General features: G+C 45.2%; 1 protein-coding gene across 9 annotated transcripts in view; it reads left to right on the top strand.

The window, feature by feature from the left end:
* The window catches only part of HRH1 (histamine receptor H1), an 82,926-nt gene that overhangs the window by 47,274 nt on the left and 8,616 nt on the right, over positions 1-27,036 (top strand). The window contains exon 1 of one of the 9 annotated variants that reach the window (XM_045861838.3): positions 3,909-4,977. The exons of the other annotated variants lie outside the window; for them this stretch is intronic. Within the exon in view, the coding sequence (XP_045717794.1) occupies positions 4,929-4,977 (49 nt within the window). The 5' untranslated portion in view covers positions 3,909-4,928. Of the gene's footprint in view, positions 1-3,908; positions 4,978-27,036 lie in introns of those variants that run through there. 9 annotated transcript variants of the gene reach the window in all.

The raw sequence follows: 27,036 nt of genomic DNA, 5'->3' as shown, positions 1-27,036 counted from the left end.
GGGAGTGCAGGGAAAACCCTGCTGCCTGTGTAAGGGATCGCCAGGTTCTCCTATGAGGAAGACCTTTTGGCGGCCAAGCAGAGGGAACATGCACCTGCCCCCGGGCTGTGAAAGGGCACAGGGTTTAATGGATGCTGAGTAACTGTGCAGTTGGATCAAAGCAGAGATGAACCCAGAGAGATGGTGGAGGGTAGCAGAAGGGACAGAGAATGGCGAGTGGGAGAGGAGCCAAGAGGAAGTGGCCGAGTACTGGATACTTTGGGGCGTGCCATAAGAGTGGGGATCAGAACAGGAAATCTCTGTAAAGTTTCATGAGGACATAAGGTCAGATGTGGGCCTTCCAAGAAACAGGCTGAAAAGTCAACACAGCCTCAGACTCTGTAGGACGAGCGCTATCTGTAAGTTGCAGGTGTTACCAAGGCTGTCACTGCCCCCTGAGAGGGAGCCTTCTGGGCAGAAAGCTGTCCTCACCAGGCTGGAGTGATGCACTTGCTGAGCTGCCAACAGGAAGCAGGTCGAGCTTGGAAAAATAAAAGCAGAGAGCTTTTTCCTTTGTGTGGTCCCATGCAACTCTTAACTCTGGCCCTTGTACCCGGCCTCCAGAGGCTGTTGTTAACATTTTGGGAAGCTAAAGGAAATCATTTTCCTGCAGCCCAGGCCCCGCGGGCCTTCCTTTTTGCTGGAGTTGCTTGGCAAGGTGTCTCCGCACGGCTCCCCTCACACTGGGCAGCACCAGGCCGATAAAACAGAATGCCTTTGAGTAATTCAAAGCTGGGAGAGTGTACTTTCCCTTAATTCATGTAGTTTTGTGGTAGATGAAATTATTTCATGGTGGGAAGATCTAAAGGAGCCTTTGTTTGGGAACAAATTAATTGGATCATTTCTAAGGTTCCTTCCAGATTTTTCATCCTGATCCATGTGGTGTCAGCCTCCAGGCTCCCTCTACGTTCTGCTGTCCCTTAGCCAGCTGCTCTTTGAGCTACACCTGCGTCTGACTCTTCCTTAATCAAAACGAATGGGGGCATGGAGTGATGGTCCAAGGGGACCTATTGTGTACCAAAAATTGTTTAATCATTTCACAACACCGTGACGTGAGGGTGGGTATGATTCCCATTTGACAGATGAATTCAGTGTGGCTCAGGGAGATGTGCACATTAAACAAACATGAAGGAAGGACCTGTGTGATAAACCCTAAACCAGGAGCTGGAGAAACAGCAGAGGACACGATGGAAGTTTTTCCCACACTCAGGGAGCTTATTGTCTAGCAGAGGAGAGAGGGGCCCTAGTAAAATAATCCCACAGATAAAGGGTGTTAGGAGAGTGTAGTAGGGGCTAGGGAAGGCTTCCTGGAGGAGGTGACACTTGAGTGCAGATTGGAAGCATGAGTATTAAAGCAGAGAGTCAGGGGCCAGGTGATCCAAGCAGAGGGAAGAGCACTTGCAAAGCCCTTGAGGCAGGAAAGAGCTTAGAGCTTTCCAAGGACTCGGAGGAGTGTGTGGCTAGAGCATGGAGGGGATGATGCAAGATCATACTCACTGAATCAGGAAGGGGTAGGCGGGGCTCGGCTCCGCATGACCTCCTGAGTCCGCAGCGTAGAAAGAGACGGCATGAGAAAGAGAACAAACTAGATACTAGGTTCTGGGCCAGGTGTTGTCATACATGTGATCTCATTTGATCCCAGAAGCCACCCAGTGGCAAATGTTTTCACTGTCCCATTTTTTGCAGGAGAAAACTGAGGCTCAAAGAGAGCAGACCGCTGCAGTCCCACAGCTGGTCAGAGGTGGAGCCCAGTTTCCTGCCACATCCAAAGCCCAGGCTATCCTCAGCTTCTCATCTCAGGGGCCTGGACACCCCGACTACCATCTCCCCACCACCCCTGCCTCGACCCTCCTCTTCCAGGTGCGAGATTTCCTGCGGGGCAAGCCCAGCCCGGCTCTCCTCGGCACCATGTTTTTGGCTTCTGGCCTTCCTCTGTGGCACCCTTGCTTGGGAATCAGAGAGGATGAAACTTGGGGTCTGGTAATTGTATTCCATTAAGCCTAATTAAGATGCAAATTTGTACAGTTAATGAAGAAGGCAATTTGGAGGCAATTTCGCTGGTGACACAGGACTCTCATCGGTGCCTCTCTTCCCAGGAGGTAGGGCTGAGGATGTGGGAAATGTATGCACTGCCGCCCCCCAAGCTGTATCTGGCCGCTCTCCAGGGATAAATTCTTCCTGCTGGAGAAGCACAACCCACCCCAGGTAGAACACACTGTGCAGAAACTGCTCAGCTCACATAATCCCTGACGTGGGGATCCCCTGGTTCTGGGGCCCTGGGCCCCCACCCCTGGGCTTTGCCCTGCCCAGGTCCCTCGATGTGGGGCTGGAGGGTCTGAGCAGTTTTCTGGAACCAGACTGCCTGGCTTCAAATCCTGGCTCCACCTTCACCATCTGGGTCTTTGGGCAAGTTTCTTAACCCGTCTGGGCCTCAGTTTCCTCCTCTGTGAAAGGGGACACAAAGAGCATCACCCGTTAAGGTTGCTGTGGAGACAAAATGAGGCATGGAAAGCACTTAGCACTTAGCAAGCCCCTGGCGCATGAATGTGGGACATTTTCAGTAGCTCGGCCACTTCCCCACTCTACCCAAACCCTAGGCTCACAAACTTCTCTCTGCTGCTGCCAGAGGTCGGCTGTCTTGGAGTCAGACTTTACTCAGGTCCTGGATGCCCTGTCCCTGTGGTCCACCTGGCTGGAAGCGGGGGTACACCCAGCAGCTGACTGCTGACACTTGTTGGTTGGCTGTTTTCCCATCCTTGGATACCAAAATCGGCCTGCTGGCCTGGACTTCCTTTCAGTACCTGACTCCCTGTCCTCCCACCACCTGGCTCCCCCTGCATCTGTGGCCATATTCATTTATAAATAAATTACTCGACTGACACCATCATGATCATAGCTAGGATTTGTTGTGTGTTCAATGTGCCAAGCTCTTTGCCTATAATTATGTTATTTCGTCCCCACAACAATTTACAGATGCAGAAACTGAGGCTCAGAGAGGTAGAGTGACTTGCCCAGGGTCACACAGCTGGTGTGGTGTGGAACTGGGACTCACACTATGTCTGTCTGGTTCCTTACCTGATTTTCAAGCTCCCTAGTCAAGTCGCTCTATAATTCCCAGGTGATTGCTGGGGACCAGGCCCTGTGCCCAGCGCCTGGGGCAGAAAACGCTGTCTGTAACCTCAAGGGGCATGAAGATTCGTAGGAAGGAGCAGACAGGAGGACAGACAATGCCAGCAGGGTGGAGGTGCTGTGATGGAGGGAACCCCAGAGGAGTGGAGTGTGGGGCGCACTTGGCTGGGGAGTTGAAGGACGGATGGAAGTCTCTGGAGATTTGCAGGGGAAAGGGCATTCCTGGAGGTGGGGAACAACAGGAGCAGCGACATGGAGGTGTGAGATACTTGGATGTATTGAAGTTAGGGGTCAGGGGTGGATGGTGGGCAGGGAGTGGCAGTGGTGGGCGGGGGGTGGGGGTGGGCAGGGAGAGGCAGGAAAGGCAGGTAGAAGCGAGTCATGCCAAGCCTTCAAGGCCAAGTTAAGTCAAAACTCAGCAGAGGTTTAGAGTGGGGTGTTCAAGACTCAGACAGACCTGGGCTGGAGTCTGAGTTTTTCTAACGTACTGGCCGTGTGACCTTGGACAAGACTACCTCTCTGAGTCTTGGTTTTTTAGTCTATAAAATGGAGGGGGGGTGGTAGTCAAAAGGCCTCCCTTCCAGAGTGGTTTTAAGAAGATTCACAAAATTAGCACAGTCTTTACAAAGGGAACCTTCAATATGCACACATTGGGGGGTTGGGGGATGGGGAGCCATTGTAAGACCCAAAGAAGGAGAGTGGCCATCCCTACAGGTCCAGGGGGTCTGTCTAGCCTGTGCCCTGACAGCTCTCAAGAAGGGTGGGTGTTGGGCTCCTGGGTGGCTCAGTTGGTTAAGCGACTGCCTTCAGCTCAGGTCATGATCCTGGAGCCCCGGGATCGAGTCCCACATCGGGCTCCCTGTTCAGTGGGGAGTCTGCCTCTCCCTCTCTCGTGCTCTCTCTCTCTCATTCTCTCTCTCAAATAAAAAAAAAAAAATCTTAAAAAAAAAAAGGGTGGGTGTTGTGGACCACTGAAACTAGGTCAGCAGATAAACAAAAGGGGGAGCTTTCCTCATTCAGAAGTTTATTGTTTAAAGGTGAGAACAGTCTTCCCACTTTGTGGAGCATACACAGGAGCACGGCAGAGAAGAATTTAAATCTTTAAAACTTTCACACTCCCGGGTACCTGGGTGGCTCAGATGGTTAAGCGTCTGCCTTTGGCTCAGGTCATGATCCTGGGGTCCTGGGATCGAGTCCCGCATCAGGCTCCCTGCTCCTTGGGAGCCTGCTTCTCCCTCTGCCTCTCTCTCTCTGTCTCTCATGAATGAATAAATAAAATCTTTAAAAAAAAAAAAAAACTTTCACACTCCCTTCGCAATATTTTCATGTCTCTTTACTCCCTGTTCTACCTGTTCTTCCCTTAACACTTCTTTAAATCAATTTTAAATTGTTTTTGTTTTTGTTTTTTTGCATAACTTGTCCTGACGCAATACTCTCTATTAAATCAAATGCTTTTAAAAAAGTCACTTAAAATCTTTCTACCAACGTAAAACCAACTGTGAATTTTCAGGGAACTTTTCTCCAAGGATATACATTCCTCCAATTTTGCATAATACGGTTACATACCATTCTGTAACCTTCTTTATTTGACAGCCGGGAACATCTTCCCACATTCACAGAGAAAGCCACATCATTACTAACAGCTGCATATGTTCTCAGTGTTCTTATGGGCCAGTACTTAACCAGTCCCATAATGATTGTTGTTTAGATAGCTTCTGCTTTTCTAAGAATATAAACAGCTAAGGTGAACACCTTTTTGGATGCTGTGGGATGAAGGATTCTCAGAAGTAAACCTGCTGACGGAAGGAGGTATGTTTTAAAGACTTTGAGTAAAAAAAAAAAAAAAAAAAAAAAAAAAAAAAAAATCACGAAACTGCCCTGGAAGAGAGGTCTAATTTACACCACCCCAGCTGTGAGATGCCAGCTTCCGGCACACTCACCTGCCTCATAGGGATACGACAATAAAAAAGCCCAATTAAGAAACACAGTTGCCCCTAGAACAACACAGGTTTGAACTGATGAGTCCACTCACATATGGATTTTTTTACAGTACAGCGCTGTAAATGTATTTTCTCTTCCTTATGATTTTCTTACCATATTCTTTTCTCTAGCTTACTATAAGAATACTGTATATAATACACATGTAAAATATGGGTTAACTGACTGCTCACATTTTCAGTAAGGCTTCCAGCTAACAGTAGGCTATTAGGAGTTCAGTTTTGGGGGAGTCAAACATGGGCTTTTGACAGCACAGGGGGTTGGTGCCCCTGACCCCCATGTCGTTCAAGGGTCCACTGTACTTAACAAAGAGATTTGGAAATTATTTATTTGTGGTGGTAATTTTTCATTGTGGAGAGATTCTTGATTCTTTTCTTGGCACATCTGATCTGGTAGTAAAACTGCTTCTGGTCTGTATGAAGGGATTTCATCTATCAGTTTTCAGTGTTTGGCTAATAATAGCCCTGGTGACTTCCAGAATCTCTTCTGTCTTAGCTCAGACTGCCACAACAAAGTACCGCAGACTGGGTGCATAAACAGAACGTCTCACAGTTCTGAAGGTTAGGAAGCCCAAGATCAGAGTGTCAGTATGGTCTGCTTCTTGGCGAGAGTTCTCTTCCTGGCTTGCAGACAGCCACCTTCTCACTGCGTCCTCACACGGTGGAGAGACGACTCTCTGGTGTCTTTTCTTCATCTTATAAAGGCACTCATCCCATCATGGGGGCTCCAATCTCATGACCTCATCTAAATCGAATTACCTCCTAAAAGCCCCATCTCCAAATACCATCACATTGGACGTTAGGGCTTTGACATATGAATCGGGGGGACACAAGCGTGCAATTCATAGCATCTTCCATGAAGACAAGTTTGAGAACCAGAGGGCTAGATCATCATTTTTAACGTGAGTTTTGTCTCTCCAGTGGTAGCCAATAAACCCAGTTGTTTATTGAGGGCTTGCTACATGCGAAGCTCTCTGTTCGGTACACTTTCTATGTATTGTCTCAGTGGACATCCATCCCTACAAGGAAAGAATTATTAGCTCCATTTTACAGAGGACGATCCTGAGGCTCAGCTAATAAGAGATGGAGCTCAAATTGGGAGGCTGACTCGAATTACCTGTCCATCATCACTCAGCTACATGCCTAGGTAGTCTGTAGGTACAACTTCTGGAGGGTAGGGGTTTGTCTTGCTTGCCTCTGGATCCTATCCCGGTGTCAACACAAGGCAGATCACATCCAGTCCAGCTGTTAATGGGTAGAGCAAAGGCCTTAGCCTTAGATGACCTGGATTTGAATCTCCCCTCTGCCGTTAGCAGCTCTGTGGCTTTGGCTTTGGTTTTCCATCCCTTAAATGGGGCTCATAATCCCTACCTGCAAAACTGCCTTGAGGACAAAATGAAATAGTGTATGCACCCGGGACATAGTAAGCACTGAATAAACTTATTATTTTTGGTATATTCATTTAGTCCCCCGAAGACCCCGGGATCCCATGAGCAGAGCACCCTGGAGTTAGAGATGTGTATGTATATGTATATATATATATATATATATATATATATATACATATATATATATTCTGGAGGCAAATGTGTGACTTTCAAATGGATTGTTTTCCAGCCTGGACACAATTTTCATTTCTCTCCAGTGAGTCATTACAGAAATTGCCTTTTCTCTCTGCCTCTAGGACACATTTCATGGAGGGGCTGAGACCTTCCCAGGGACAGGCCTGGGAAGTTTACACTTTGCCAAGTCCAGTTAGAGGACACACTCAGGTCACCCCAGCACCCCAACCAGTCCTGTGCTGTGGGGGCCACAGAGCCTCCTGACAAGCAAGGGGATGGTCATGCCAGCCCTGTAAGCTCAGATCTTGCTATCTCTTGTTTTTTGGGGGTTTTTTGGGGTTTGGTTTTTTTTTTGGCTCTCTGGCTGCCATCCTGCTGGTTTTAATGAGAAAAATGTCCGCAAGTACCTTTTGGCACTCATTCAAGTAACGATCCGAAAGTATAGCATAGTAATGAAGAGCATGGGTTCTAGGAGCCATCCTCCAGTGGCTCCCCATCTCCCTCAAAGTCGAAACCAAAGTATCTACCATGTCTGTAAGGCCCCAGATGATCTCATCTCTACCACCTCTCTGCCTTCATCTCTTACTCAGCTCCAGCCATACTGATGTCCTGGGTGTTTATCAAACATGTCAAGGATGTGTCCAGGGCCTTTGCCCAGGCTGTTCCCTCCTCCTGTCATGCTCTTTCTCCCAGATCTTTGCGTGATTCATTCCCTCACTTCCTTTAGGCCTCTGCTCAGATGCCACCACATCACCCTGATCATCCTTTGTACAATAGCACACCTACCCCAGACATAATAATCCCCTTGTTTTCTCTCAAAGCACTCATTATCACCTAATGTAGTATTTTACTTTTTTTTTTAATGAACTGTGTCTCCCCACTAGAATGATAGCTCTTTGTGGATGGGAATTTGTCTGACTTGATTCCTGCTATTTTCCCAACATCTAGTATATGTCTAGTATATTATAGGTCCTTAATAAATAATGATTGATTGATTGATTGATTGATTGATTGGAGGAATGAATGCCTGGCTTTGTTCCTTGCTAACTGTGACCTTGAGCTTCTTAGTATTTCTGAGCCTCAGTTTCCAAGTCTTTAAAATGGACATGGTTATAGAGGTTTACATGTTAAATGAGACAATGCATTTAAGTTCTTTGCATGGTGACCAGCACAATGAAAGTCCTCAATAATGGTGACTGACCTTAGATGATTATTACTTAGACCGACAAATTCAGATAGAATGTGCTAAAGAAAATGAGAGAGGTGTGCAAAAGCCTGTCCTGTTGAGAGATGACAGAGGTTCTGACCAGGCCAGGTAGTAGGAATCAGGAAAGCGTCTCAGGAGGGGTAGACCTTGGGCTGGGCCTCTGGGTTGGGCAGGATCTCAGTAGGTCAGTCCTGATTTTGTAGAAGAGTAGTGCAGAAAAAAGGAACAGCGTGAGCAAAGAGGGAGGAGGCAGAGTTCAGGACTGGTCAGGCTTGCTTCAAGGGTGGGGGTTGGGGGGCAAAGTCCTCTTTCTTTACCTGGGTTGTATGTGTCTTATAATCATCTATTGAGTAAACTCATTAGATTTGTGCTGTTTCCTGTGTTTATATCTTGTTTAAAAAAAAAACCACACACACACACACATACACACTTTTAAAATAAGGGAGGAGGTGTTAGATATAATCAGATAAAAATTCAGCGTCTGCCTCCCGTCAGCTCTCTGACCTTTGGCAAGTTATTTAACCTCTCTCAGCCCTGGTTTCCTTATCTGGAAAAGAAATCATAATAGTACTTAGCCCCTAGCATTGTGCTGGCCATTTAGTAGGAGAATGCATGTCATCCCCTGGCACCCCACCCGGACCCTCGTACGAGCTCTCAGTGTGAGTTGGTGGTCCTGGAAAGAAGCAGACCTGGGCATAAGAAGCCCTGAGTGCTGTCTCCACCTCTGCCCCTGACTTGCTGTGTGATCTTGGCAGAGTCGCTTCTCTGAGGTCTGACGCCTCCTGATTCTCCTGAAAATCCCGTCCCCCATAAGAACTGTCACTGAGGTGGGTTAGGCTGCTTGCTGGAACCTGGGGTGCTCCAGGCTGAGCCTGCCCATACTTGTGTTTCCTCCAAACATGTGGAGCCTCCAGTAGCCCCGGGAAATAGCAGGCAGTGAGAGGTGTGGAATCCTCAGCGCTTCCCGAGCCTGCCCGTGGCAGGTGAAAATGCGCCGGAGACAGTAAATTGCTTTCTGGTGTTTTATGTAGGGGACATGGTGCTGCTTTTACCCTTCTAGGCTTGGGCTGCCTCCTGTAAGCTTTGTTTGCCTCTACTGACTTTACCAGGTCGTGTGAGCTTAAGGAACAGACAAGTGGAGGGTAATTACCTGGGAAGGGTTCCCTGCTTCTCAGAGGGTCCCTTTTCCTAGCCGGTGTCCTTCACGATCCTGCTTCCCCGGGAGCAGGAAAGAGATGACCAACCCCTGACTCCTTGACTGAACTGAGAGGAGAAATCAAGGCAGATGGTGTCACTGGGGTTGCTGCTCCCTCAAGTATCTAGAGGTGGGAATATGTGTTTGTAAAAAAATGTAAAATGTAACAATTCAGTGCATGCCCTACTTCTACTAGGCACTCACATTCAATCTGCCTTGAATTCCCAGGAAGATTCCCTCTAAAGATCCCCTTCAGCTGAAGAATCCTTTCATGTTAGACACCCTACCCCGGAATGTTGCAAGGAGTTGCTTGGTCAGAACCTTTTTCATCTTACAAAACTGAACCTCTGTACCCGTCAAACACCAACTCCCCATTCCGCCTTTCCCCAGCCCCTGCAACCATCACTTGACTTTCTCTCTATAAACGTGCTTTAACTATAGAACCACACAATATATGTCTTTTGTGACTGGCTATTTTACTTGGCGCAATGTCCTCTAGGTTCATTTTTGTTGTAGCAAGGGTCAGAATTTCCTTCCTTTTTGAGGCTGAATAATAAATATTCCATTGTAGGTAGAGACCATACTTGGTTTATTCACTCATTTGTTGATGGACACTTGGGTTGCTTCCACCTTTTGAATAATGTCACTGTGAACATCATTATATCAGTTTTTCCTTAAAATCGTCCATTAATCCTATATGCCAATGATTGTGTGGTTGTTTTGATGGCATAGGGCACTAACAGCCTCTCTTTAACACCTATGCCCTGGGCTCAGGAACTGGGGAAATAGCAAAGTAGCTGGAGGCAGGGGCCAGGGTGGGGGTGAAGGACAAGCCGGGGTTGGGCCAGGACAAGGAACCGAAACATGCTGCATATTCACAGCTGTAACTTCCCTGGATTAGGAAGGTTCTCTTGACAACCATTTATGAAGCAGATGCCCGTGTAGGAAAAAGATGGCAGGCTGACAGGAAGGTACAGTGGTCCAGGTTGCTGACTGCTGACATGCTCTGTAGCCAGGGCCAAATTACAAACAAGTCCAGGCAGAGCAAGTGGTACTCTCTACCCAATGTGGTGTCAAGGCATTGGGACGCATCCATCCTCCATCTCGAGACAACCCTACCTCTCCCTTCCAATCTAGGGGCCTCAGGTTCCACCATTCAAGCACATTAGACATGCAATAATAGTTGTCCAAATGTGTCAGAAAGGGCTTTCCCTTTACAGAGTCACTCTCTTAAAATGCAGATGTTCCTTAAAGAGCAATCTGAATTTTATAGCCGTAAGGACCTTTAGGGTTCCTCAAGCACAATTGTTATCAAACTGTATTCTGAGGGGTTTCTGGGGATTCTGGGACAAAGAGTGAGGGGAAGAGCCAAGCAGATGGGACTCTGGGACCTCCACTCCTCTCCTCCAACCAGAGCAACCTGCTTTTATATGATTATAAATTTTTGTAAGAACCAGTAGTTGTGCTACCAAGAGAACTGGTGGGAGGTTTGAAAGCCTCTGATCTAGGGGTGCCTGGGTGGCTCAGTTGGTTAAGCGACTGCCTTCGGCTCAGGTCATGATCCTGGAGTCCCGGGGTCGAGTCCCGCATCGGGCTCCCTGCTCAGCAGGGGGTCTGCTTCTCCCTCTGCCCTCTTCCCTCTCGTGGTCTCTGTCTCTCATTCTCTCTCTCTCAAATAAATAAATAAAATCTTAAAAAAAAAAAAAAAGAAAAAAAGAAAGCCTCTGATCTAGTGAGACCCCCCTTGTTTAACAGAGGAGATCCAGAGAGGTTGAGAGAAGTATTCAAAGTCACACAGCAAATTCATTCAACAAATATTAACCAAACACCTACTATGAGCCAGGTGCATGGTAAACAAAGATGAGTGGACAAATCCTGTGCCATGAAGAGTGGGCTCTTCTTTCTAGGATGGCTCCTCTGCAGATTTGCAAAGGATGGGGACTGGATGCATGGGGAGCTGTCGGCAGGGAAGGGGACAACCTTCCCCCTACCCACAACATGTGCCTGCCAGATTATCCTCATACCCCACATCTGAGTGATGCCATCACTCTGGTACATGCCAAAAGGGACAGACGTGTTCTCGTTAGTAGACTATCCCCCCCACCCCATCATTCCATCCCTGATGAAGCCCTGTGATATGCATACCTACTGCGCACCAAGCAGAGCTGGCAGATGAGGCTGTCAGACTGATGAGGACATGGCTTCTGCTGCCGAGGAGCTTCCTAGAAGGAAGGTGTGCTGGCAAATGCCACGGGGAGGTGGATCCAGGTGGCAGCAGGGCCCCTCCCATCCCAAACTGGGGACCTAGGGCCCCCACACTCTTTTATTAGCTCTGATCATTTTCTTGTAGAACCCTTAGGATTTTCTAGATACAAGATCCTGTCATCTGCAAATAGAGAAGTTTGACTTCTTTTCAAGTCTGCGTGCCTTTATTGCATTCTCATGCCTAATTGCTGGGCTGTCTTTAACTTCATTTATTTTTGATTAGGCAAGAACCAGGCCTGGCTGAGGTCAGAGGGAGGGACTGACTACCCTTTGGAGGGCTAGCAAGACATAGCCGTGTGAGTGCCAGGGCCGATCTTTCAAGCTCCACTGTGACATGAGCTCCCAGGCTAATGAGCAGAGGGGAGAACACTGGGAAATGCTTTTCTGCAGCACTCGTAGCTGGAGCATATTTCTAGAGCATTCAGTAACTGTTTATTGAGCAACTCCCTGGTTCTTGGGGCTGAGGACACAGAGATGACTCAGACTTAAATTTGGCACCTCAGGTCTAATGAAAAGTCTGGTCAGTAATTAAGGAATTACAACCATCTTGACAGGGGTTACAACCGAGGTCTGTACAAAGTTCAGAAAAACCCTAGAGAAGGAAGCCAATGAACTCTGTCTGGTGGAACTGAGAAAGTCCTAGAGGAAGTGACATCAGAGCTGGTTGTAAAGAATTAATTGAATGTGTTGTCAGGCTGAGAGGGAAGGAACAGGCAGCCCAGGCAGAGAGAACAGCATTTGCAAAGGTATGGGGGTGTGTGAGAGCCAGGTCTGTGGAAGCAACGTGGAGTCCCAGAAGAGGAGGCTACATGGGAAATTGGGTCCATCCCGATGGAAACGGTTCTTGTGCGAGGTCAAAGGTTTTAACATGCCACCGCTTGGCACTGTCCCTCGGTTTCCAGAGTGGAATCTGTTTTTGAATGCTTGTCTCTTGGGCTTCTGTGGTGCTGATTGGAGTAGTTTACAGGAAAAGAAGAGAAAGCACCGGGAAAGCAAAGTAGATTTCTGTTAGAAATGAAAGGTGTCGGGTGCCTGGGTGGCTCAGTCGGTTAAGCGACTGCCTTCAGCTCAGGTCATGATCCCAGGGTCCTGGGATCGAATCCCACATCGGGCTCCTTGATCTGCGGGGAGCCTGCTTTTCCCTCTCCCCCTCCCCCTGCTTGTGTTCCCTCTCTCTCGCTGTGTCTCTCTCTGTCAAATAAATAAATAAAATCTTAAAAAAAAAAAAAAAGAAATGCAAGGTGTCTTCAATAGGTCAGAAAGATTGGAGTGTGGATGGGAGAAAGAGTAAAAGTGGGAACCAATGCAAACTACAGTTTTCAAGAGGAGAGGGAGAGATTTGATGGCAAGCTGCTGACACGGGAAGTGGCACATTAGGGTAACAGATGGGACAAGAGGTGCTTTAGGTTTTATGTGGGTTTTTTGGGGGGGGTTTGCCTGTTTAAGAGTCTTCAGGAAAGGTTTAAGTTATTTTCCATCTGTTTTCTTCTTGGATGTTGGACTTGAATTTTTTCTGAATGTAGTACCATGGTTAGACTGGACACAAGACAGCCCAGTTTCATTTGGGTTACCCTTGTATTATACAGAGGGGGGTAGTCCTGTGTATCCTATTGTGGCCCAACAGCAATAGCAAGCCATTAGAGTTTCCGTAGGAGAAAGAGGTGATTAGATGTGTGGTTTTTAGCAAGATTATCTGACTGCTGCATGTAGGATGGGCTGAGGGAACCCAGATCAGAATCAGGATGCTGTTTGGAAGCTGTTAAACAGTTGAGCAGAGATATTATCAAAGTCTGAACCAGAACAGCAGTGGCACAAATGATCATTATCTCTGCTTTTCAGTAATCTGTGGTGCAAATCTTAAAGCAGCTCTAAGTATGAGCGGGCAGCCACTGGGAAGGAAGTTCTCTTTAAGTGTGAGGTAGTTCAGATCTTAATCATATCCTAAGGCCTTAGATTGTCTTTGAGTAAATACACACCCAAAAAGAAGTTATTTAATTAGCACAGGGTTTCACCTGTGAGACTCACCTGTCGCTTCTGCGGTGCTTAGAGAGATCTAGACAGGACCACTTTCTTTTTGCTCTGTTGACTCACTCCTACCCTCCAGGAACTTTCTCTCTGGGAATTTATAGAGTCTGTCCTTACATTTGCCAAAGGAAGCAGCCAGGAGTAAGGTTTGCTGTCAGTCACTGGGGAGATGGTTGCTGTTGGCACTGGCCAATTAACCAGCAGGACAGAAAGTTCTCGGACCAACAAGGACACAGCCCCAGCTTTCCCAAAGGCACATTGGAACAGGGGGAGAAGTGGGAGTCTTACTCATGTTTCCATCTCCAGCAGCGTGGCCTAGCATAACACCTGGTACTACGTTATTGCTTAATTAATAGTTCCTGAATATATTAATGAATTAGCATAGCATGAAACCCTAAAAATGGTCATGTTGGGTTAGCACTGTGATGTGTTAAAGAAAGAATTCTTCCATTCACTCATTCATCACTCACTGAGTTCCTCTTACCATTCAGCTTTGGGCTAAGCGATGGTTCACAGTCTTGGCTGCATCTGGAGAGTTTTCAAAAATCCTGATAATCAGATCACACTTCATACCAAGAAAATCAGAATCTTGTCTGAGGGTGGGAGCCAGACATTAGTATTTTTTTTAAAGATTTATTTATTATTTATTAATTTGGGAGAGAGTGAGCGAGAGAGCACTAGCAGGGGTGGAGAGAGAGGGACAAGCAGACTCCCTGGTGAGCCGGGAACCTGATGTAGGCCTTGATCTCAGGACCCTGGCAGACGCTCAACTGACTGAGCCACCCAGGCGCCCCTAGGATTTTTTTTTTAAACTCCCCATGGGATTCTAACATGCAGCCATGGTTAAGAACCTCTGGGCTAGGTTCTGAAATAATAGTTGACTATCATATTTCTCCTGCCCTTGTAAGGGTCAAAGTCTAAGTGAAGGATACCTGAATTCATTCATTCATTCATTCAGTCAGTCAGTCAGTCAGTAGAATACAGAGCATTAAATGCCTCAGTAGAAATATGGGGGATGCCTGGGTGGCTCAGTCAGTTGAGGATCTGACTCTTGGTTTCAGCTCAGGTCATGATCCGGAGGTCGTGAGATAGATCCCTGCATCGGATTCCTCACTCAGCAGGGAGTCTGCTTGAGATTCTCTCTCCCTCAAATAAATAAATAAATCTTTAAAAAAAAAATAGAAATATGGAAACAATACTGTGGGAACCCAGAGGAAGGAGAGCTTAGATGTATCTAAAGATATAGGAAAACTTCAAAGAAGAAGGAACTTTTAAGATGAGTTTTGTATGATAAACAGAAATTCAGGGGTGCCTGGCTGGTTCAGTCAGAAGACCATGCGACTCTTCACCTTCGGATAACAAGTTTAAGCCCCACATTGGAGGTAGATGACTTAAATAAATAAATAAATAAATAAATAAATAAACTTTAAAAAAAAAGGTAGGTCATCATCCTCCTTCCTTCTTTCTCTCCTTCCCTTCCCGCCTTCCTCCCTTCTTCCTCCTTTCTTCCCATCTTCTTTTTAAAGATTTATTGAGGGGCGCCTGGGTGGCTCAGTCATTAAGCAGCTGCCTTCAGCTCAGGTCATGGTCCCAGGGTCCTGGGATCAAGCTCCGCATCGGGCTCCCTGCTCGGCAGGAAGCCTGCTTCTCCTTCTCACACACTCCCTGCTAGTGTTCCCTCTCTCGCTATCTCTTTCTCTGTCAAATAAATAAAATCTTTAATTAAAAAAAATAAAGGTTGATTGATTTTAGAGAGCATGCACAAGCAGGGGGAGGGGCAGAGGGAGAGGGAGAGGGGGAGAGAAAGAGAGAGAAAGAAGCAGACTCCCCACTGAGCTCAGACCCTGAGATTATGATCTGAGTTGAAATCAAGAGTCGGATGCTTAGCCGACTGAGCCACCCAGGTGCCCGGCTTCCAGTCTTCATTATCAACCTTTATCAACCATCCCCCTCTTTCTTCTTCTCATTCTTCTCACCTGGTTGTTGTGGGCAGGCTCTGAAGTAGGCCCAGAAGGAGAGAGTCATATACAAAAATGAGGTCCCCACTCCAAAGGCACATCCTTTTCCAGGAGGAGGGAATAACATGTGCAGAGCCCAAAGGCTGAAAGAACCTGAGGGGTCTGGGACCAGTGACTTCATGTTTACTGGAGTATAGTGGGTCAAACATGAAGGAAATATCATGCCAGCCATCTAAAGGGTTTGAACTTTTCCTTAAAGGCATTTGGGAGCAAAACAATCTCGGGCAGTGCTTACCACATTTTAGGTGGTACCTGAACTGACTATAAATTGTAAACAGTCGTGGCGTTGATTAATATTGACTCACATTGGTTTTCGATTCTTTTGATTACCTGCAGGAGAGTCTCAATTTGGTGCTGGTAGATCTTTAATACCTATAAGTACTCATGTTTTTGTTTTGTTTTGTTTTTTTAATGAAGAGCCTTCCTCAAAATATCTGGCTAGAATTTAATCACCTTGTTTTGTTGTCATCGTATTTATTCTTATGGAAAGCTTCTATAGATGACAAAAAACAGATGACTGGCTTCTTATATGTTATAGTAAAATAAACTTAAGCTTAAAAAAAGTGGATCTGTTAAAAATATATATAAAGGAAATGATGGCATAAGAAACACATAGATCCAGCAAAGATTATAATGGGAGTAGGTAAATAACTGGAGGGGAGATCCAATTCATCAATTTTCCTTCTATGGGTCATGCTTTTGGTGTCAAGTCTAAGACCCTTTTGCTTAGCCCTGGACCCTGAAGACTTTCTCTGAGTTTTTCTAAAAGTTTTATGGTTTTACTTTTTACATTTAAGTCTGTGAACCATTTTGAGTTAATTTTCTTAGGTTCTGAGTGAGGTTCAGTTTTTTGCCTATGGACGTCCAACTGGTCCAGCACCATCTGTTGAAAATGCCCTTTCCCCAGTTAAATTGATTTTGCACCTGTGTTAAAAATCTCTTGGGCATATTTATGCAGGCCTGTTTCTTGGTTCTCTATTCTGTTCCATTGTTCTGTGCCTACCCCTCAACCAATACTATAGTCTTGATTACTGCAGCTATGTAATAAGTCTTGAAATCAGATAGCCTGATTTCATTTTATTCATTTTATTTTTCTTTTGAAAAATCATGTAGCTATTCTAGCCCTTTGTCTTTCCATATAAATTTTAGAATGGTCTCATCCATATCTATAAGACACCTTGCTGAGATTTGAACAGGAATTGCATTAAATCTGTACATCAATTTGGGGAGAGTTGACACATTTACTATGCTGAATTTTCTACTCCGTGAACACTGTATATCTCCCCATTTATTTAGATCTTTTATTTCTTTCATCAGCATTTTGTAGTTTTCAGCATTAAAAAAATAAGAAGCAGACTCCCCACTGAGCTCAGACCCTGAGATTATGATCTGAGTCGAACAAGTCTTGTACGAGTTCTTCTGAGAATGTATTGATTTCTCTTCGCTTCCTAAGGGTATTTTCACCGAGTGTGAGATTCTGGGTTGACATTTCTTTTCCTTTGGCTTCTGAAATATTATGTCACTTCCTTCTCATCGCCACATTTTCTGATGAGAAATCTACTGTCATTCTCATTATAGTAAGGTGTTTTTCTCTGGCTTCTTTCAAGATTTTTTTTCTTTAGTTTTCCAAAGTTTAATTATTATGTGTCCTGGTGTGGGTTTTAAGAGGAGGTTATCCTGTTTGAGGTTCACCCAGCCTCTTGATGAAGGTTTATGTCTCTTACCAAATTTATGAAGTTTTCTTCCAGTACCTTTTCATCCGCACACTCTTTCTTGTCAACTTCCAGCACTATGCCCACGTGAGTGTTAAGTCTTTTGTTATATAGTCCCACAGATCTCTGGGACTCTGTCCTTTTTTTTTTTAGCTTCCAGTCTATTTTCCTTCTGATGTTAAGTTTGGGTAATTTCTATTGTCCTGTCTTCCAGTCCACTGATTCTTTCCTCTGTTCCCTCCATCTTGATGTTGAACCCAACCATTGAGTTTTTATTTTAGTTACCAGATGTTTTGGTTCTAAAATTTCCATTTGGTTCTTCTTTTTTCTTCTATTTCTTTGCCCAGACTTTCTATTTTTTCCTTTGTTTCAAGGATGTTCCCATTTGCACATTTTAACCTTTTTATGATGGTTACTTTAAAGTGTTTGTTGGGTCATCCTTGCATCCCTGTCATCTTGGCGTTGGTATCTATTGATTACTTTAAGAAAAATTCTGTATGAGCTCTTCCCAGTTTTTCATATGAGAAATGATTTTCAACTGAAATGTGGGAATTTTAGATGGGCATTTGAGACTCTGGATCAAATATAAGTCTTCTGTTTTATCTGGTGTTATGAGACACTGCTCTGGGGAAGGGGAAACAACAGGCAGTGGGATGAGAGTGTGCCACCAGCTTATTACTTCCTGGTGGGGGTAGAAGTCCAGGTTCCCCCCTCAGCTTCTGTGACACCTGAAGGGGGAGGGGTCTTCATTACTCATGAGCAGGGACAAGTTCTGGCTCTCTACCAGGCCCCGGGAATAACTCCCTGGCTGAGAGGGGTAGAGGTGCCTCCTTACTGCTCCCCCATGTGGCCTCTATTGACTCTGGGGGGTGGGGTGCAGGGCTTATCTCTACCTGATGAGGATGAAAGTCCTTAATAGGGACCGTAGGGACACCTCCCCAGCAGGAGGGTTGGGTCACCTTGTATTCTGACAAGGGCGGAAGTCTTGGCTCCACTCAGCCTCTGCTAGCCAGGATCAGAATGGGACTCTAGTGTTTTCTGTGGTGTTTGGCTGCAAGCAGACCAGTTTTAGTCTAAAAGTTTCCTCTTTTGCTAGGCTGCCCCTTTTCTGGTCCTTCGGCTAGACACAGCAGACTTTTGTTGGGGCTTTTTAATTTTTTTGTCTGTACCCATTAGTGTTTCTGAACTGCCAAGCTTTGTAGCTCAAAGGCTCAGATAATATATGGCAAAATAAAAACCCAGGGAACTCATCACTGTGTCATTCTTTGGGTCCTGGGATTCCTAGCTGGTCTGCTTTTGCCTCTCCACCTTTTAGAGTTGTCTTATGTTTGTTTTAAATATAGTGTTCGGGGCACCTGGGTGGCTCAGTCGTTAAGCGTCTGCCTTCGGCTCAGGTCATGATCCCAGGGTCCTGGGATCGAGCCCCGCATCGGGCTCTCTGCTCAGTGGGAGGCCTGCTTCTCCCTCTCCCACTCCCCCTGCTTGTGTTCCTTCTCTCACTGTGTCTCTCTCTGTCAAATAAATAAAATCTTAAATATATATATATATAGTGTTCAGGGTTGGTTGGTTTTTTTTTTTTATTGTACTTAGCAGAAAAAATAGGGAAAAGTACCTGTACTCAATCTTCCCTGAAACAGATGTCTCAGTATGTTTTAAAAAGTCTCCAGGTAGCCAATGTTAAAACCACTGGTATAGGCCATGAATTCCATGAGCACTGGGGTTGTGTCTATCTTTCACCTATCATAACATCTGTGCCTGATGCCTCAATAAGGAGTTTTTGAATGGATGGATCAGTGGAGGGAAAAGAGGATGGATGGATGGGTGGATGGGTGGATGGATGGATGGATGAATGGATGGATGGATGGATGGGTGGATGGATGGATGGATGGGTGGATGGGTGGATGGATGTGGATGGGTGGATGGATGGATGGATGGATGAACGGATGGATGGGTAATGCATATAAGAATGGAACGAGCAGCCAGACTGATTCACTCTCACCTATGCTCCTGTACACACATACCTCAGTCTAGAGACAAGCCTGGCCCCAGTACCAGTAGGAGGCTTGGCCAGCAGGTGGCGCCGAGGAGCCCCAGGTGTGGTGCTGGGATGACTGCTGCACAGTCCGGCAGGGGGTCACTTGACTGAAGGGGACAGATATTAAAGAGACTCCCAGTCACCTAGGAGCTCTCTCTTGTAAGCATCTCATCTGCCTCTCCTTTCTCTTCTACCAGCTCTTTTACTTACTTCAATATCATACATAATTCTTTTTTTCTCAAGAAGGAAACAGCCTGGATAACTTTGGTCTTTGAAAGTGCCTTTCTCAAGGCTTAATCTCAGGGAATTTGGAACAAAAATAAAGCATTATTCATTGTGTCATGAAATGATATGTGTGTATATGCTGGGCCTGGTGTTGTCTAAAGTGTCCTTGTCAAATGTTAGCGCAGTTGTTCGTAGTTCCAGTGCCGTGAAATCTTTATTTAAAACGTGTATTTACTTCTCTTTCTTTCTTACTGTAGTGAAAAGGTGGGTGGGTTAGGGCAGGGGGTCTGAACCCCTTCAAATAGCCTAGAAGGTGGGTGTCACTTGGGCCATTAAGGGACTTGTTCTTCAGTCATCTTTGGATCTTAGTGCAGGGTACCAAGCCCTATAAACTCCAGAAGCCTCTGTTTCCACATCAATAAATGGGGGCAAAAAATAATTCCTTTATCATAACTGGCACTGTGAGGATTCAATGAATAACATGGAAACCCTGCCAGCCCAATGCTGGTATGTAGGAAGCCTTTGAAATACTATTTTTCTTCTCATTCGTTGCTTTTCAATGTCAGAGGGTAAGAGAGAATGGAGCTGGGCTTTTTATACTTCTTTTGTTTGCCATTTAGTGATAATTATCCTTCAGCTTCCCATTCCTGGCCTAATTTCAAAATCCCAGCCTGTCACACCAGGGGTGGGGCTTGGGAAGAGCAGATAAACAAGTCCAACCTCCCAAACTCTTAGGCCAAATTATAAAATGAGAGAGGATCATGGAAGCACAGGAGGGAAGAGTTGATGTAGCTAAGTCATGTCCACTCTTCAGCTGCTAAGGATTAAGAAGTTATATGTAACATCTCACTGTGCCCCCATCTACAAGAAACCATGTTATCTAAAACTTAGTCCAGCTAAAGCTGTCTTTCTGCTAAGCAACTATTTTGCTTTTATTCAAATGACACTAGAATCTTGTAATTGATCCTGTTTTTCCTCTTTGCTCTGGCTCCTGGGAAGCTCGGAGTCAAAATTGTGACCCAACTCCAGTGGCTCTTTAGGATCTGCCCTTAGTTTCAGCCTTATTTGCCTAACTCTCCTTTATTTCCCTTAAAAAAAATTCTAGTGCCTGGAAAGTATTTTAGGGAGCAATACAGGTTTTTAAAACAGATAGAAGTCTGGAAACCTAGACAGCCTCTTGCTTGGACCACTGAATTTCTTTTTAATCAACTTTTTTTACTATAATCTATATACCACAAAATTCACCCATTCTGAGTAAATCATACAATTCAATTATTGTTAGTAAATGTCCAGAGTTGTGTAATCATCATCAGAATTCAATTTTAAGACATTGCCATCACTCCCAAAGACTCCTTCCTGTTTCCACCCCCTGTCTCAGGCAACCACTAATCTACTTTCTGTCTCTATGGATCTCCTATTCTGGACTTTTCCTGTACATGGAATCATACAATGTGTTGCCTTTTGTGTCTAACTTCGTTTATGTGCATGATGTTTTTGCAGTTCATCCATGCTATAGCATGTATCAGTACTTTGTGTGTTTTTTTTAATTGCCAAAAATATTCCATGGCATGGATATGCCATATTTTGATTATCCATTCATCAGTTGATGAATATCTGGGTTGTTTCCACATTTTGGCTATTATCAATAATACTAGAAACATTCACATACAAATTTTTGTGTGGACGTATGTCTTCCATTCTCTTGAGTAGATATCTAGGTATAGAATCACTGGTTATTATGGTAACTCTATTTAACTGTTTGAGGAACTGCTGGACTTTTCCACAGTGGCTGCACCATTTTACATTCCCACCAGCAGTATAGGAGGATCCTAATTGCTCGACATTCTCATCAATTCTTATTATTGTCTGTCTTTTAAAAGTATAGTCATCCAGTGGATGTGAAGTGGTATCTCATTGTGGTTTTGATTTGCATTTTCCTGATGACTAATGATGTTGAGCATCTTTTCATGAGCTTCTGAGCCATTCTTATACCCTCTTTTGTGAAACATCTATTCAGATCCTTTGCCCATTTTTAGATTGGGTTATTTGTCTTATTACTATTGAGTTGGAAGAGTTCTTTACACATTCTGGATACATCAGACATATGATCCAGCAGATATATGAGGTACAGATATTTTCTCCCATTCTGTAGCTTCTTACTTTCTTCTTACTTTCAAAAGTGGTGCTTTTTGAAACACGGGAGTTTTGGGATGCCTGGGTGGCTCAGTCGGTTAAGCGTCTGCCTTTGGCTCGGGTCATGATCCCAGGGTCCTGGGATCGAGTCCCACATCGGCTTCTTGCTTAGCAGCAAGGCCGCTTCTCGTCCTGCTTGTGCACTCTCTCTCTGACAAATAAATAAGTAAAATCTTAAAAAAAAAAAAAAAAAGAGGGAGAGAGAGAAACACAGGAGTTTTAAATTTTGACAAAGTCCTACTTAATTTTCTCCTTTATGGGTTGTGCCTTTGGCGTTGTGTCTGAGAAATCTTCAGCTAACTCAAGATCTCAAAGCTTTTCTCCTATGATTTCTTCTGATTGTTTTAAGATGTTTAGCTGTTATGTTTAGGACTATCGTCAATTTTGAGTTGATTTTTGTGTATGGTGTGAGGGGGAAAGGTCTAGATCCATCTTTGCCCATGGAGAGGTCAGTTATTCCAGCACAGGTCATGGCATTTGTCCCAGGCCTCGTTACATCCCTTCCTCTACTTCAGTGTGCCTGCATATGAGCAACACTGCCCCTCAATGGCAGCCACAGCTCCCCCCCACCCTTTCTTGTCACTTCAGTTCATGAGACCAACAGACTGTCTTGGCTGCACAACCCCCATCCCAGTTTTCCAGAAGAGAGAATGGGACTTAGCCCTTCTGGGTCAGATGACATCCTCCAGTCCAATCACATGACTAGGGATCAGGTTCATGGTATAGATTTGGCTGCCAGGGTCTACCCCTAGCTGGATGATGGTTCTCCGAGAAGGAAGCTTGTGAGTTGGACAGATTCCCCAAAAGGAGTCTATCCCAGGGTCATTATCTTGTATTCAGCATTCCAGATTCCCTATGAACTAGCTTAACATCTCCAGCTCGGAGCTCACAGGTCATGTCCTCAAAATCTGTTTTTTCTTGACCTGTGTTCAATTGTTCAAGAAAACAAAACAACTAAATAAGTGACATTATAAAAACTAAAAGATTCCATGTAGAAATCCAGCTTTTATGCTTCATTTAAAAAATAGGCAGATCTGGGCCTGCAGCGGTTGGTGGCATCTGAGCTAGAGCTAGAGCTGTCCTTTTCAGACAGAATATACTCTCCAGCTTGCCCCAGTCCCCGCCACTCCCTCTCGCTCCACACTCAGTCCCCTGTTCTTATTAGCTTTCCCTCCCTGACTCTGTAGAAAGTGTATCTCCACCCCCAGAAAAATCTTCAGGGCCACTCTGCCCACAAGGACATCTACCTCTTGCATCTTACCCAGAGGCTAACTCTTAACCCAGCACTGCCCTACATTCAAGATCAGGCATGTTCCTGCAACACCAAGTCATAATGGGATTTTGCTATTTGCAGTCTGCTCTCTGCACCACAGCCGGTGGCATTGATAAGCCTGGGCATTTTATGGAAATTATGCCTTGGCCACACTCAGTGAGAATATTTGGGGTACTTTCATGCATGGTACCTCCTTCTCAGAATTAGAACAAAGAAACTAAGGTTCAGACTTACTTGACTAAAATAAACATCCAATGCAAATGATTCAGAGGGTAGAGCAGTTTGGAAGGAGGAGTGGTGGGTGAGGCAATGTATCAAGAAAGGAATCCCAAACTCTCACTTTTCACTAAAAAAAATAAAAGATGTGCTAAGAATGTGGAAGACCTTTCCTTAAAAATTTTTTTTCCCAATGGAATAAATCTATTTTATTTTGTTCTAAAAAATGAATGCAGGGTGCCTGGGTTGCTCAGTCGTTAAGCGTCTGCCTTTGGCTCAGGTCAGGATCCCAGGCTCCTGGGATCGAGCCCTGCATCGGGCTTCCTTCTCAGCGGGAAGACTGCTTCTCCCTCTCCCACTCCCCCTGCTTGTGTTCCCTCTCTCACTGTGTCTCTCTCTGTCAAATAAATAAATAAAATCTTTAAAAAAATGAATGCAGTTAGGTCTTATTTTCCCTGTTATAAAACTGAGATGCTCTCATTGTTCATATCTTGGGAAATGCCAAAGATAATAAACATCACCCACCACCCAGAGGAAACCACTGTTAATATAACATAACAGAGACTCATCCTTATGCTAAACCTGGTAACAGAATTAACATCATCCTGGATAAACAATATCTGTTGTAAATTTAATTTCATCATAAGCATTTTTCCATATTACTAATGGTGCTCCATAAATGTGATGATCAGTGGCTGCATGATATTCTATTCTGTAGCTATCCCATAATATATTTAGTTCCCAGATGTTAGATTTCTTTCCTTTTATCGCCTATCATAAATGATGTCGCAATAAGCATCCTTGTGCATAAATCTGTATTCATGTTTTGGATTACCATGAGAGAAATTTCCAACAATAAAGTTTCCAGAAAAAAAAAAAAGTTAAATGAAGGTTATCAATATTCATCAGTAGCATAAATCTTACCTCCAGTTTTTGCTGGTTTAGACATCTTTGTTGAAAAATAAGCCTACACCTTCTGCAGTTAGATCCTTCTTCCTGTGTGTCCTGTTGCTCTTCATTTGTGTCTCGCTTCTTCAGAGCCCATCCAATGAACGTCTGTTGAGCATCCCTCATGTACCTGCCCAGCACCAGCATGGGAGAATGGCAGTGAATGAAAAGGGGTGGGCCCTGCCATAAAGGAGGGGGTGTCTCCTTGATGGCCATGGGTGCCTCCCGTCGGAAACAGAAATAGTGGACACTTTCCATGCCCCGGAGGTGCTCCCTGTTTAGTTAGGGACAATCAGCTAAAGAAAGAATGATAAGCTGGGTGATATCAAAGGGAAAGTTAGAAGTGTTGTGGGGACACAGAGGGGAGCAACTAAGAGCTTCAAGGCAAATGGTGCTCCATGAGGGGGAAACAGCACAAGCAGAAGCACAGAGGTGTAAAAGAGCTTTCTTACACCTTGTCCCCTAATGCCTTCCCTGACTCATCATTCCAACAATTCCCTCCCAATTCCTCGAACTTAGATCTGTACTTTTATTCTTTCTTTTCTTCATCCTTAAATTCCTCTTCCTTCCTCCTGGTGAGCCTCTATCCATCCTTCGAAGCCCAGCTCACACATCACTCCTTCTCCAGTGTTCTTCTTGCATGCTTCCCATGATGGAGAACTTACTATCTTTCAAGGCAATTCATTGCATTGTTAGATAACATCTATTTTTAGAAAGTCCTTTTTGACCTTGAGCATAAAGCTCAAGGCAGTTGAGGTGTTTATTCTTCAGTTAGACCTGTAGTTCTCAACTAAGGATCATTTTACCTCCCAGTGGATATCTGGCAATGTCTAGAGATATTTTTGGTTGTCACAACTGGGAAGAGGGGGAGGATGCTACTGGCACCTAGCAAGCAGAGACCAGGGATGCTGCTAAACAGCCAATAATGCACAGGACAGTCCTTCACAACAAAGAATTATCCAGTTCAAAATGTCAGTAGAACAAAGGTTGAGAAATAGATAGACTCAGGTTTGAATCTTGACTTCACCAGTCTCTTCCTAGCTGTGTGACCCTGAGTTGGTTGCTTCACCTCTCTGAGCCTGAGTTGAGCATTTCCTCATCTCTACCTTGGGGATCATCACAAGACCTCCCTATGGGCTTGTGGTAGGCATTTAATAACTGATATCTGAAAAGCCCAGGGCTTGGCTCCTTACTGTTGTAGCTGTTCCAGTCAGTATTCCCAAGGATATGGAAGAAACGTTGACTACCTTTATTTACTTGCTGGCACTTGGGCCTGATTGGATTAGACTATTTGTAATCACTCTGGAAAAGGTCCCGCTGCAGCTAATGGTTTTGGAATGGAGCCATTGCCTTAATTCAAAAATGATGGCTTGCTTGTACACTCTAGCCTCTTCGAGAAAAGGGATTCATTTCTGTGTGTCACCCGGTCCTCATTACCTGGGGATTAGCAGAGCTTTCCCACCCCACTGCCTCAAATGACCCTCCCAACAGCCCAGGGAGAGAGATAATGATGTTTTCCCTACTTTACAGGTAAGGAAATTCGAGGCATGGCTGTTTACCCAAGCTCCACACAGCCCAAGTGGCAGAGCCGGGGTGAGAACCCTCTCCTTCCATCACCTGTCCTCTAGGGACACAGTGCTATAACAAATCTACAGGTGCCCGCTTTTCTTCTCCAACTGCCCTGTCCAAAGTGCCTCATCTAGCTTCCATTCTCTCTTCTCAGAGCACACCCATCGCCCACACCATCTCTGTAGGCTTGGCCTTGATCCCAGAGAGAGCATCTCAGAACCTGCTGGGATCTGGGCAGCCTGAAGGGAGCATGGCCTCCTGTGTATCGTGAGGTGCAGTGAGGATCCCTGTCCCCACACAATTCCCACACTCAGTCTGACGTCCCTTTGGCATTTATAGAGAGAGAACCATTCAACGATCTGCTTTTCCAAAAGGCAGATCCCCGAGGGAGGGAAGAGCGCCTTACATGAATTATCTCACCGGGTGGGGCATGTTCGGGGATTGGATAAGAAGACCAGAGAGCAGGAACAGCATACGGGGCCTGTGACCCTGGCAGCCACACAGGCCCTGTGCTCAGGAGGGCCCCTGTCTCGGTTTCCTGTTCTGCTGTTGCCATCTTGAAATTCTTAGTAATTGTTTAATTTTTAATTTTACACGGGGCCCTGCAAATTACGTAGCCAGTCCCGAGCGGGATATGAGGTCGCCGTGGACACGGCTGCTCCTGCCACCCTTTTGGGGGCCTGCCCTGTGGGGCCCATTCTTCGGGGTTCTCTCAGGCTTCCTCCTCTTTCCCTGACACCCCGACCACCCCCACCCCGCCCCACCCCGCATTCCTCAGGAGAGGCAGCAGGTGGGGGTTGCAGTTGCCTTTCCAGGAATCCTTCCCAATTCCATGGCTTCAGAGGATAAAAGTGGATCCTCTTGCTTCTGAAGCAGCTCACTGAGCTGAAGGGAACCTTTCACCAGTAAATAGCTGTTGAATGAGTAAGTTCTGAACTGAGATGCTTCGCGGCACCTGCCTCTCACTCACTCACTCATCCATTTAAGGAGTATGTATTGATCGTTTGCTTTTATGTTTATGCAAACTAACACGTCTAAGCTACAGAGGAGAACACGTGATAAGGAATCGAGCTTACAGTGGTAGGTGAGGAGGATAAATGTATATATGCTACGTTAATTTCCCCCAACATCTTCCTATGAAAATTATTGATAAAATAGAGAAGTTGGAAGCATTGTACAGTGAACACCCATATATCTACCACCTGGGTTATAAATTAACATTTTGCTCTTCCTGCTTTATTATATGTCTGTTCCTTTATCCCTTCTTCTAACCAACTACCCACCCAACTTGTTTTTTGATTCATTTCAAAGTAAGCTGTAGACCTCAGTAGATTTCACCCCTAAACACTTAATATGTGACAGTAATTTTTAGTTCGGTGATCTCAATTCAATCGTCACAACTTTCCTTTTTTAGTCAAAAAGGAAAAG

Source organism: Mirounga angustirostris, unplaced genomic scaffold (assembly GCF_029215605.1).
Source record: "Mirounga angustirostris isolate CCGP_5_RB_7025 unplaced genomic scaffold, mMirAng1.0.hap1 SCAF_1, whole genome shotgun sequence".
In the NCBI taxonomy this organism is placed as follows: domain Eukaryota; kingdom Metazoa; phylum Chordata; class Mammalia; order Carnivora; family Phocidae; genus Mirounga; species Mirounga angustirostris.
This window is presented reverse-complemented; position numbering and strand designations above follow the sequence as displayed.